This window comes from Vigna umbellata, chromosome 8, assembly GCF_029865625.1.
Source record: "Vigna umbellata cultivar VRB3 chromosome 8, Vumbellata_1.0, whole genome shotgun sequence".
Lineage (NCBI taxonomy): Eukaryota > Viridiplantae > Streptophyta > Magnoliopsida > Fabales > Fabaceae > Vigna > Vigna umbellata.
Window position 1 is genome coordinate 7,420,757 of NC_142172.1, and position 13,643 is coordinate 7,434,399.

General features: G+C 34.1%; 3 protein-coding genes across 3 annotated transcripts; 1 reads left to right on the forward strand and 2 right to left on the reverse strand.

Annotated features, from left to right (window-relative positions):
• Positions 1-1,213: 1,213 nt before the first annotated feature.
• LOC124822508 (disease resistance protein RGA2-like) lies at positions 1,214-4,780 on the reverse strand. Its single transcript, XM_047294517.2, has one exon. It carries the CDS (start codon positions 4,378-4,380, stop codon positions 1,420-1,422), a length of 2,961 nt encoding a protein of 986 aa, XP_047150473.1. The 5' UTR covers positions 4,381-4,780; the 3' UTR covers positions 1,214-1,419.
• Positions 4,781-6,987: 2,207 nt separating this feature from the next.
• Positions 6,988-7,788, forward strand: LOC124822506 (uncharacterized). The gene has a single exon (XM_047294515.1). The coding sequence runs from the start codon at positions 6,988-6,990 to the stop codon at positions 7,786-7,788; it is 801 nt and encodes a 266-aa protein (XP_047150471.1).
• Positions 7,789-8,915: 1,127 nt separating this feature from the next.
• Positions 8,916-13,283, reverse strand: LOC148193948 (uncharacterized). The gene is made up of 2 exons (XM_088097682.1): positions 12,968-13,283; positions 8,916-11,793 (listed from the first exon to the last, which is right to left on the reverse strand). Exons 1-2 carry the CDS (start codon positions 13,182-13,184, stop codon positions 11,414-11,416), a joined length of 597 nt encoding a protein of 198 aa, XP_087953808.1. The 5' UTR covers positions 13,185-13,283; the 3' UTR covers positions 8,916-11,413.
• Between the last annotated feature and the right edge of the window lie 360 nt (positions 13,284-13,643).

The following is a 13,643-nucleotide window of genomic DNA, read 5'->3' on the forward strand; positions in this document are numbered from 1 at the left end:
TGCCAAAGTTTCAAGTCTCCTTCTCCTTAGTTCTCACTCTAAGAAATGTCTTTTTCTAGACTTTTTCTTACCTTCTACTTCAAGGTTGGCCTCACCTCCTAGAAGAACTTCTACCTAGACCATCCAACACCATCAACTACATCTCTTCATCTTGAAAAGTTTCTGCAACATTCATCATCTCACATGGAGTCCATCCTTTGAAGAGCTTCATCAACGCACCTTGGAGAATATCTCTTGTTGAAGAAGCATCCTTAAAGCAACCTCCATCAATTAAACACATCTTCCCTCACCATACAACTCACCAAAACCATGAGCTATCAACACCTTTCACCACCACCAAATTCCGCAACCTTCGTCCATGAACTTATGGCTTGATTTGCTTCTAGATTTGGCTTGTCCTAGTTAGAGCATTGCTATCAAGTTTAGTTTTTATTTCTCCTCTCTCTTTAGTTAGAAGTTATTAGACACAATATAAAGTATTTGGAAAGAAAAAAATATAAAGTATTTGGAAAGACAAGTGATTACATAATGTAATCACCTTTGATTTTGAGACAATATAAGATTAAGGTGATTACATGATACTCAATATTTTTTTATAGTGGTTTGCTTGACCACACATATCCACCTCTTAACCAACCGGTCCCACTAAGAAAACTAATATGGTGAAGTACACTCGAATATTGTTTCTCCAAGTTACTATTGGGTTAACAAAGTATTTTATCAACAACTCACATTGACGCAAATCTCTTAACAACATATGGTGAATACATTCTCTACTTGTAGACTGAAGTTTTATAATATTCTTTGAGTACATATTAGCTTAAAGTCATAGTGTACCTATTGTTTGATTGGTTAACATATGTTTATCAAATGAGGTGGAGCTAAACAAAGTGCTTTATCATATGCTAAACGAAGCATACATACTCGTGATCTGAGTGTACATATTCATGTTTTAAACTCTAAGCTTTATTATATTTAATTACTGAATCAAAATAATGTGTTAGAAATTTTTGCTTTAACAAACTTGCTATTTAAATATTCACATATATTTGAGTTTGCACTTATTTTTTTGAAAACTTGATTTGTTGAACATATCTTTTGAAAATATCATGTTCTAACTTGAATGTTTCAAACATAATGAGAGAAGAGAGAAAAAAATGTTAGAATAAACAATAAACAATAAACAATAAACAAAAAAAGTAAAAAATAAAACTTAATTAAAAATATAAAATCTTTGAATAATTAATTAAACAAAAAATGTTTAAAAACTTAATTAAAAATGTCTATATTTATGAGACACTTTAAATTTAATTACACCATAATACAAATCCTGTAAATATAGAAAGTAAATATATGTTATTCTTTTGATATAGGAAGCAAGTAATAGGATCCATAATGTAGCAGCAGTGCACAGGCAATTTAGACATAGAGATGGGGAATGTGAGCTATTATGGGCCAGTCCTCTCCGTTTTCCTTCTCACATCGCTTGCTTAACTCAAGATTGCAATCTAGAATACACAATACTTCCACACTACTAAGGCTTAGGCTTGTTGGAAGACGCATCAACTTGTAACACCCAACAATGTTTAATTCACGAAGCAAGGCAAGCTCTCCAAAGCAGTCAGGCAAGGATTCCATGTTTGGAAGATTCCTTAATGATAACTTCTTTAATGCAGTCATATATTGCAAACCTTCCACCTCATCACATCCGGTAATCCCCAAAACCTCAAGAGATGTTAGGCATTGCAAACCTGCCCACACTTTCACCTTAGGAAGCCTCATAATTTCTAATGTCTTGAGAGAGTGCAAACCATGCAGAGAAAAGTTTGGACAATCGCTAACTTTAAGTGTGAAAAGGCACGGAAATTGGTTTTCTCCATCCTCACTTGATAACCTCATTAGGCTTGGAAGACTTTCGAATGATAGATATTCTAGAGCCATGAAACCAACATGATCATCATCATCGTTGGACTCTTCCTGCACGTATTTTACATATTTTGCCCCAGCTATCAGCAGCCTCTTTAGCGAAGGTAATTTCCTCAACACCGGAAGTTTTATACAGTTTCTGCAAAACCACAGCTTTAGATAAGTTAAACTTTTGAAACAAGGACTAGACATCCATTGTGGGAAATTGACACCTTGGTAACCTTCCAGTCTCAAACTCTGGAGAGTCTGACTACAAGGTTTAAGGGCTTCAAGAACCTCCTCGTCATTTCTTGCTAACTCCCCCTCTCTGAAACCCTCCCATCTCAACGTCAACTTATTCAGCTGCTTACTTGACATATTGCTTTCTTTGGCATCATTCATACTTTTCACTCTCTCTAGATGTTTGATGTCAATACATCCTTTAAGCTTCAGTGGTCCCAATTCTGCCAACAAGAACCCTCTTCCCTCGCCAACAATGTACATGGATAAATTCCTTAAGGAAGTTAACTTGCCCATATGAGGTGTCAAGCGTGATAGCAACTTGCATTCTTTAAGAGACAGTTGTTGCAGGGCTTTTAAGCGTACCAAACTGTCCGGCAACTTTTTGAAAGTATAACAATAGTCTAATTTTAGTATCTGTAAATTCAGTAATTTACATAGGGATTCTGGAAGAGTTTGGAAATTACCACGAGAAAGATTTAAGTACCTTAGATGTTTCAAATCACCAATTGCAGATAAGAATTCTTTCCGTGGTTTAAACTGAAGCAGCCTTAAAGAATAACGTTTCACCACGTCCGGAGAAAGTTGGACATTTTTTCCTAAGTAAGTCCTTAAAGATTTCACTTGATGCAACTGAGCTGGATGAAGCTCCCATCCATAGTCTGAGATATGGTGGATTCTTTTTCTTTCAAATAAGGCATGTATGTCATCGTCTTTTGTGATACAACAAACCTCCTCTGCAACAAATTGTGCAAGATCACAAACAAGATCATGCATCTTGAAACTTTCAACTTCGCCAAATTCATCCTTCTCAATGTCTTGAAAAAATGATCTCCAGTACAATTCATTCCAGATACCATCACCTACATCTTCAGCATCTAACTTTCCATCAGAGGAAATGAATCCATTAGTCATCCAAAGTTCAACTAAATATTGCTTTTCTATTCTTTCATCTTTGGGAAATATTGCACAATAAGCAAAACATTGCTTAAGATGTATCGGTAAGTTCAAATAACTTAATCTTAAGGCAGGCATTATATTGTGCGTTAAACCCCAGATGTTGCTTTCCTTAACTTTGAGCCACTCTCTTACCTCTCTTTTGAAGCGTAAAAGACCTCCTAGCACTTTTGCTGCCAGAGGAACTCCCCCACATTTCTTTACTATCTCCTTACCTATCACTACAAGCTCCTCCTGTTGTACTTCATCCGCTACAAAAGCTCGGCGTTTAAACAATCTCCAACAATCATTGTCAGATAGATTTGATAATTCATGAGGTGGCACTGTTCCCATTATTGCAGCAACCTTTGTAAGACGAGTAGTGACCAAAACGGAGGCACCCAACGCCCCACAAGCCAATACTGATTTCAACCTCTCCCAACTTTCTGGATCATCGTCCCATACGTCATCCAAAACAAGTAAATACCTCTTATTTTGGAGCAGATCTTGAAGTTTTCTTTGCAGTGGATCTAGATCTAAATCTTCACAGGCATGCCCAGACACTGCTTCAATGATAGCTTTGGTCATTCTCCTCAAACCAAAATCTTCCGAAACACATATCCAAACTCTTGGTTCAAAGTGTTTTCTTACCCTCTCATGATTGAAGATGAGTTGGGAAAGTGTTGTTTTTCCAAGTCCACCTAAACCTATGATTGGATAGACTGATAAATTATCATCATGAGAAGCATCATGAACCAAGAAATCTATAAGTTTATCCCGATCTTGTTCTCTTCCATACACATGTGGTTCGGAAATGAATGAGCTCGTTTGGCGCCACTCAATTACTCCACTTCTTCTCTCGGGAACCATCTCGGCCAAATGAAACCTAGTCCTTTCATCAGCAATTTCTTCCAATCTCTCGCATATCCTTTTCATTTTCTTGGCTATTTTATAACGGAAAACAGTACGCTTGGGATGAAAAGTGGAGAAGCCAGAGCATTTTACCTTGTTTGATGGACAAAGTTTGACTCCTTGGTACTCCAACCTCAATGCTTCATAGGCACACTCGTCCAAAATGTCATCAAGAATGTAAGTGGCTTCTTTTAGCTTTTGTAGCCAATCCTTTATAGATCTGTTGGAGAATTGTTGCTCCTCAGCATCTGCAAGGGTAGCCTTGATTGTGGTGAACAAGCTGGCAAGCCTTTCTAAGTCTTGATCAAAATCCAAAAACAGTCCCAACTCCTTTTGAACAAGTGAATTCAAATTCCCTAGCACAACTTCAATTACTGCTTCAGCCATCTTCCAAATTCTTATTCACAAAATGAAATTGCAAGATAGATTGTATGCTTCAGAAATGGAAATACAATGATATCTTCAAGTGATAAAGAGGAGACATAACCCTCTTATCAACCAACACATTTGAAAAGTCAGAGAATTAAACATCACGTTGTAATATATGAAATTTAGAAAGAAAAAATACAAATAATTTTAAATTTGTGGTTGGTCCAATACTCATGAAAATTCCCTTTAGATTTATGTCTTGATTAATGTTGGATATTTTTTCTACTTTTATCAAGTGTACTGAATTATTTGTAATACATAAATAACATGTTATATCCACGTATATTTATGCAAAATTTCAATTAATTTTAATTTGTCACTTGTAATAAAACTTTCGATAAATAGTGTTTAACAAATCCCTTGAAATAGTTATTATTAATTATCATAATATTATTGAAGAATGTGTAATTTTTTAATAAATAATTATTTTTTCTCTTGTTCAATTTTTTTTAGGTATCTAATTTCTCTGTCACTCTCTTTTTCCCATTTCATTTTGAAACAATCAAAACAATTTTTCTTCCCAAAATTACAAATTCTAACATTTATATTATTTAAAAACTCGATTTTATGTCAAGATAAATGAAGATTTGATAAAAAGAAATTTTATATTTAAAATTGAAAATACGTAGAAAGAGAATATAGATGTAAGCTTTTGAATGAATTTTATCATCTTTGTCAGCAGAAATAACCACATTAACGATGAGTGTTGCTCCATGCACATTACCTATCTCTACTTGCACCTCTCATTTTATATATTTTTTCTTCGTTTATTAAAGTCAAAACAAACTTAATGATGAGTTAATGATTTTCCAACAACAAACAACCCTTAACTCCTCTGTTTGTATAAACTCAACATACACCCTTTTCCTATTTTTTCACTTTCTTCACTTCTTCACTTCTTTACTTAGTATTATTTTCTTCATTTATACTGTTTCATTGTTTCCTGAGTTGAAAGTTGAGAGCTTGTGTTTTGTTGTAGTTATTAGAGGAGGAAGGTGGAGACGAAGGTGGTGACAGAGTTTATAAAGACACTGGGATTAGTTCATGTAATATGTAAACACCTTAAGTGATGTTGGAACTACGGTTAAGGATTCACCAGCATTCTAACACGGATTTTATATTGTCGCAGATTGAATTTCAACAGCCCTCAACCTTCGAAGTTCGGTTGAGGGTGAACGCATTTCCAACTTCAAACTTCGTTTATATATTTGAATGTGTTTTTTATTTGTTATGTTTTGTATCGCACTTCGACTTTGAGTGTTTTTGTTTTATCATGTTTTAGTTTTAAACTAATATATATATATATATATATATATATATATATATATATATATATATATATATATATATATATATATATATATATATAATGTTATACGTTGTTTTTTATATTTAGTTTGATGTTGTTTTAGTTGTATGTTGTTTTAATTTTATGTTTTTATTTAGATGTTTTAGTTTTATGTTGTTTTTTTATTTCGTCATATATATTTTTACAATAAATATGTTTAAAATATTTTGTATTTAAATTATAATATGTTAATGTTTTATGTCATTATTTAAATTGTAATAATTTTCGTTGTATTTTATTTTTTATGTTTTATTTATTAAATTGTAATAATTGTTATGAATTTTTAAATATTTTGTTGTCATTAATTGTGTTATGTGATTTTTTATACATATTGTTACTACTGAGTAGGTTAGACTGACCGGCCATGCAGGGGTGGTGGAAGTCAATCATTTCCGGTCGGCCACTAGAATAATACTCGTGTGAACTCTCCAGTCATTTGTTGGAGACAATCTTCGTTTGCTGGAGACAACCTTTAAATGTCAATAAATGCATAATTAATGATGTAACGGTCACCGTGGAGTGGTTAAGATTTGCATTGATCGTCATTAAGAGGTAAATTAATGGATTATATTCCTTGAAACCCTATAAATAACAACTGATTAGGAAGGTAAAAGCTCTGATTTCTAATTTTAACTAGACTTATGGAGATAAATTCTTACTTGAGCGTCGAAGTGTTTCTTGCAGGTCACCCCCATTTTGGCATTGAGAGAGGAAGATCCAAGCGGTGAGACCAGAGCAAGGATGACCGATCAGCAGAGGCGGAGCATTCCCGAGCAGAAGCAGCAGGAGTTTTCCTCGTCCCATTCCAACAGAAACATTTTGGCACCCACCGTGGGGCCGAGGATTTTTGAAGACACCATATTGAAGCCATAAGGATGGAGCAGGACCCGACAGCGTTTATGCATGAGATGAGAAGAAGAATGGAGGCAATGCAGGCAAAGATTGAAACCCTTAGGGGCGAGCGTGATGCGGCTAGAGGGGCGTAAGCTAATCAACAATCTTCCACACGCGCTGCAACACCACCTATCGTAGAAATGCCGGAAACGGAGTCGGACTCGGAAGAAGACACAAATCCTGCCGGTGACAGTCATCACCAAGGTGAGGGTTAGGCCCGCCATCAAGGGGAGGATCATAGCGAGGTCGGCTCGCGTCGGACCACAAATCGTCCGGTCCCAACCGGCCGAGTGAGAGCACTTCATCCGTTCACAGCGGCGGTCATGGAGGAACAAATTCCAGAGAGAGCATTCCTAGTCCTGGAGAAGTATGATGGAGCAGGTGATCCGGAGGAGCACTTGAGGTCCTTCGTTGACGCTATGACCACCTACTCCCCCAATGAAAATGTGTGGTACAAAGTTTTTTCCTTATCGATAAAGGGAGAAGCATTAGCATGGTTCCATTCACTTAGACCCTTAACCATCAACGATTTTGCTACCTTGAGGGACATGTTTGAACGACAGTTCTCTACTAGTAAAGCTCGAAATTTGACGTACCTGGAGTTGACGAACATTAAGCAACAGAAGGGAGAAAGCCTTAGAGATTTCATGGATTGGTTCAATAAGACCGCTCGACAAGTAAGGGGAGTAGGCAAGAAGTTTACAATTAGCACTCTGGCCACCGCGTTGAGGCCTTCCCCTTTCACCGATAATCTGTTTGTAGAACCCCCATTAACCCATGATGAGTTGCAAGAAAGAGCAGCAAGGTTCATCAGAATAGAGGAGATGAGGGCTGTTAAGAGGCGACAACAGGAGCAGAGCTCAACTTCAGGGCAAGAAAAGAAGGAAGGGAAGAAGTCGTTCGTGCTTGGCGAACAGCCAAAAGGCCAGAAATACAGAGATGGTCCAAAAGGGGCTAGATTTGAAAAGTATACCCCGTTAAACATGCCAAGGGCTAGAGTCTTGCAAGAGGTCTTTTTTGGGCCTCTGCTCGAATCATTGCAACCTCTCTCCTTTCATCTAAGGTGTCTAACTCCACTCGGAGTTCATCATTGTTATGCTGCAAACTTTGAATCCCTCGTCTGATGGTAGGTTCCCCTACCTCTACCGGTACCATAACATCTGTTCCATATGTAAGGTTGAACGGGGTCTCTCCGGTTGTACCGTGCGGTGTGCAACGGTAGCCCCAAAGAAATTCTTGTAGCTCATCTACCCAGGCCCCCTTAGCACTTCCTAACCTCTTTTTCAATTCTGCCACAATGACTTTATTAGCCGCTTCAACCTGTCCGTTCGTCTGTGGGTTCTCCACCGAGCTCGTTACATGCTTGATTCCTAGTCTTTTATAAAAATCCCTCAATCGTTTATCAATGAATTGTCGTCCATTGTCTGTAACTATTGTTTTGGAGATTCCAAATCGACAAGTAAGTGTCCACACGAACTTTTGAACCCTTGCAGCGGTTATTGTTGCGAGCGGAAGCAGCAGGAGCTTTCCTCGTCCTATTCCAGCAGAAACACATATTATATTGTGTTTTCATTTGTTTAATATTTTTAAGTTTTTATATTTGTTATTTAAATTGTAATATTTATAGCAAGTTTTTTTAATCATTTTGTTTTTGATAATTTTTGTTCTTTATGATTTAGTAGTTAATTTGTTGTTATTAAATTTTTGTATTTGTTATGAATTTTGATTTTTTTTATACGTATTAATGAAGTTTTATTTATTTTTGAGTAATTTTTTATTCATTTAATATTTAGTTTATAATATTTTATGTTATTTTGTATTTATTATATACATTTTTTATGTTTTAATTTTTTAACTTTTGATTTAATTTAAAATATTTTATGTTATTTAGGATGTATTAGTTAATTATTTAGGTGTTATTTTTTACGTAGTAGTTAATATTTTGTAATGAAATATTTTTATTTGTTATTAAGTTTTTAATGTGTTAATGATTTGAAGTTTTATTTAATTTTGAATAAGTTTTAATTTTTTATTTAGTATTTAGTTTAGAATATTTTTTTTATTTTGTATTTATTGTATACATTTTTTTATGTGTTAATTTTTTAAAATTTTGATTTAATTTATATAATGTTTATATTTGGTAATTTTTAATTTAATTTTAAAATATTTCCTTAATTTGTTATTTGTTATTTGTTATTTGTTATTTGTTATTTGTTAAATTTTAATATTGTAATGTTTATTGTAGGTTGTATTTAATATTATTAGATGGATAACTATTCATTTCTCGATTCTCAAATAAATTATAGTTTTATGTCATAATTTTCTTCTTTTCTAAATGAAGTTTGTGAGGGTGATTACACAGATAAGTATTCCATTGATCAAATATTCCCATCACGCGCTGATTTAATTGAATGGGTTTGAAATATTGCATTCAAACTTGGAATTGTTGTCGTGATTATAAGATCTGACACAACAATTGGTGAAGTTGGAAGAGAGACATTCATTGTGTTAGGCTATGAAAGGAGTGGGAAGTATAGGAAATATAAGCCAGATGTTTAGCCTTTTGTATTTGGCACAAGAAAATGTGAGTGTCCATTTAGGTTGAGGGGTAAACCTAAAGGACAAGGTTGGGTGTTAAAGGTTATGTGCGACTATCACAACCACGAATTAGCAGAGACTTTGGTTGGTCATCCTTTCACGGGGAAGTTAAATGTCGTTGAACAATCATTTCTTGTTGACATAACTAAGAGTTAAGTAAAACCCTCAAATATTCTTTTGACTCTCAAAGAACATAATGAAGATCACGTGACCACAATAAAGAAAATATATAATGCGAGGTACACTTACAAACGATTTCTAAGATAGAGACAAATACATACAATGGAATAGATGTTTGGACGATTCTAACGTGGTAAGTGACTTGTTTTGGACACATCCGGATTCAATGCATTTGTTGAATTCATTTAATATTGTCTTTTTAATGGATACAAAATATAAGACGAACAAATCTTGTCTTCCGTTGCTTGAGATTGTTAGAGTCACATCAATTGGTTTGACATTCATAACCGCTTTTGCATTGCTTTCAAGTGAATGCCAAAATAATTTCACTTGGGCATTGGAAAAGTTCAAAAGATTACTATTAACATCATAGGGCAGTCCACGCATTGTTGTCATTGATAGAGACCTTGCTTTTGTAAATGTCATTAGCAATGTTTTTCTGAGACATATCATATGCTTTGTACATTCCACATTATGAAAAATGTCAAAGCGAAATGCAAGATGTTAGTGGATAATGTTGAGGCATGGGATGTCTTGATGGAAGTGTGGCAAAATGTGATGGATTGTGACGACTAGCCAACCATCAGAGTGGGATTCATGACATACCAACAATCTAGAATCAAGCGACCCTCTACGACGAACTAGGGGCACCAAGATGTCATCAGGAAGGTGTCGCCTCATGCGCGGTGCAAGACTGGGTCAATCATCGTCGTCGGTTGGAGTGATGTACGGGTGAGACACCCGCCTAAACTACATTAGGTATCCATCAACACACGCAGAGGGCTCATGAGCTTCAACGACACCAGTAATGGAATTCTCTACATACCGCAACCAATTTAGATCAATCGTAGGAATGTCTGGCATCAGAAGACTCTCAGGTGACCGTGGTATGATCTATTGAAAATCGAACTGACGTAACACACGTTCAGGCAGGTGTCGATGAATCATGTCGTCTAATCAGATCCATCCCGAAAACATACATATGGCCATGAATGGGCAAGTACGTTTGTGCGAAATGTATGGATGCCAGATGACCGCATCATAAGTGAGCCCATCCAGATATGTTCGCCCCTCTGTCAAACCCCAACCATGCCTTGGAGGTATGTATCGTGAAGCTCATGGATCGAGGTCTATGTACCTCCCTAACACTTCTCTCCTTCCCATGCTAGGAATGTGCTCATATATCCAACTCTACAAAAAACATTACTTAAATTGTTTTATACATTCCTAAAAGATATGAAATAAATTTCCAAAATTAAAATATACTTATAAATGAGTCGAATATCCAACTATCTGCCTGACATCAGTGAAGTTAGCATCTCCTAGCTGCTCATAAGTATGTGACAGTGTCACTACTCCCCAAGCATATCTCACATAGGCATTCAAGTCTCATAAGAGAAGAAGGTACGAGACTCGAATCAGAGTGTCACTCTTATTAGTAAAAATTGTGCATCTAAGCAGATGCAACAAGTAGGCCTAGGAAGCTCCCAAAGCTCCACCTCGATGCAGGTAGACCTCTCGGAGCCAGCTTAGCCTAACTTTTGGATCGCGTGTCTATTTCATCTCAGTTGTAGCTTTGGAGTGGTCCATGCCAAGCAACTCCATAATTTGAGATTGAGCCTCCTTATACTCTAACTCTTCGAACTCACAAAATTGACCCATGATGGGTAGGTGGAGCAAATTATGGATGTCATTTAATCTGATGTTCATCTCATCTATCGGGAGGTGGAATGTATTTGTCTCCAAGTGCCACCTCTCCGCAAGGGCAATGATCAATCCATGATCGACATACTTTTATGATATGTTCACTAAGGAAACCAAGCCCGACATGGAGATATAAGGCTTAATGGCCTCATGGTACATTCCAAAATGTTTTAGTTTTTTCCCATGGGAGATCACCTTGATCTCCCTTTGATCCTACATAAAAACATAAAATTATATAACAAAAGTAAATAAACAATTAACGAACAATTACCATTTAGGTTGATGAGTAACTCGGTCTTGCCATATGGCAAATGCAACATGTTGTGTATAATGGATAAGCAAAGAGGTGTCATGTGGACCTCTTGGGACTCCACCATCTTCATCTTCATCTTCTTCCTCACCAACATCCTCTTGTTGAACATCCTCTTGCTCAACATAGTCATCCTCAGCATACCCCTGCTGTATATACTTGTCATGATCCTCATGCTCATGCTCATGAATGACATTCACACAATATTCTTCTACGCGTCTTCTATGAGCAAATGTTGTAGATCGTCTCCTTTCATCATGTGATGAAGATGAAGGCTCACCATGAGAAGATGAAGCCTCACCACGAGAAGATGATGCACCTCTAGTTCTAGTTATTTCTATTAACCAATTATATGCAAAATAAATTATATTATATTTAAAATATAATAACAAAAAAATTATAATTACATAATAATAAATATTGAAACAAAAAACAAAGAAATAAAAAAATAACAACAAAAATTACTTAATAAATAAAAATTCAATAATTACAAATTATAATAAAAACATTAAAAAATAAAAAATAAATTAAGAAACTAATAAAAAAAAGTCAAAAATACAACAAATTAAATTTAAATTAATAAACAAATAAAAACTAAAAAAATACAAGAAATAATTAAATAACAATTCATATTAAAAAATATCAATAAATAATTATAGATTCAAAAAAATTAACAAAAAAATATAAATTTCCAAATTAACAAAAAATAATTAGATTATAAATAATCATTAAATAAATATCAAATATAAAAATAAATACAAATTAAAAAATATTAAAAGATAAATATAAAAGTATCAAAAAAACCAAAACAAAAAACATAATAAATATTATTTAAATATCAATAAATAATTATAGATTCAAAAAAATTAACAAACAAATATAAATTTCCAAATTAACAAAAAATAATTAGATTATAAATAATCGTTAAATAAATATCAAATATAAAAATAAATACAAATTAAAAAATATTAAAAAATAAATATAAAAGTATCAAAAAACCAAAACAAAAAACATAATAAATATTATTTAAACATAAAACATAACATAAAAATTATATATACAGAATATACAAAGATAAATATAAAATATTAACAAAAGAAATATATAAAATATTAACAAAAAAATATAGAAAATATTAAAAAAAAATATATTAACAGAATATTTAATACATATATTTTTTAAACAAATTTAATATTAAAAATAAATATAAAAATACTAAATAATATACCGCATCAAATTAAAATTTACAATAAATCAAAGTAAAATTTAATTAAATATAATAAAAAAAATAAAAAATAGGTAACCGCATTCGAAGTGACTACCATCAACCGCAATTCCTACTCCGACACACACTCAAGCACAAATTATGAACAACGAAAAACATTCAACCAAAGCACATCACAGATCCAACCACACAATCATACCATTTTCATACATAGCACAAATCCAAGCATAACATCATACCATTTTCATACAATGTGAAAGCAAAAGTTGAGGAAAGAAACTCCTACCTGGACGCCAAGCCAAGCAACCACAAAGAGAGGAGGAAGAAGCACCACTGCACCTCACCAACATTGGATCGACCACGACAGAACGGAGCACTAATGGACATTGATGGCCGCGATGAAGGCTTTGCTGGAGGGAGAAGACAGTTTGCGGAGGGAGAAGGAGAAAGCTGAGAATGAAGTGCGGCAAAGAATTCTGAATGACAATGAGAGAGGAGAACATGAGGTGTAGGGTTTTTGGGTCTTTTAATGGATGCACGCGATTAAAGAATATTCTTCTATTTACTCTGAACTTCTGACAGGGAGCAACATAAAAATTTCAAAAAAGCTTGAGGTACATAAAGATAGAGATGAGGTACAGGAGAAACACTCCATTAAACATTATCGAAAAGATCTTAATATAGATCAAAACTACTTTTGTTGATTATCTCGTCTAAAACCTTTCATAATTGTACAACCTTTTTAATTAATATATTTACAATAAACTTCAAATTTGCAAAATATGATTTCATTTTTATCTAATAAGAATTGTGATAGAAATAGAAATATAAAAAAAAAAGGCAAACTATTCCTCACACTGGTAGTGTTATGTCCAGTGCTATGTATTTGTTAAGAAGAAATAATTTAGTATTTTTTTTACTGAGGTTCTATTCTTAGTTCTTGATTATATTATGATTTTTTA

Excerpts from the sequence above, each read along its gene's own strand:
- LOC124822508 (XM_047294517.2), bottom strand. The coding sequence starts at position 4,380 with ATGGCTGAAGCAGTAATTGAAGTTGTGCTAGGGAATTTGAATTCACTT.
- LOC124822506 (XM_047294515.1), top strand. The coding sequence starts at position 6,988 with ATGGAGGAACAAATTCCAGAGAGAGCATTCCTAGTCCTGGAGAAGTAT.
- LOC148193948 (XM_088097682.1), bottom strand. The coding sequence starts at position 13,184 with ATGTTCTCCTCTCTCATTGTCATTCAGAATTCTTTGCCGCACTTCATT. Across the intron at positions 11,794-12,967 it reads TTGCTTGGCTTGGCGTCCAG|AAATAACTAGAACTAGAGGT; the intron begins GTAGGAGTTTCT and ends ATTGGTTAATAG.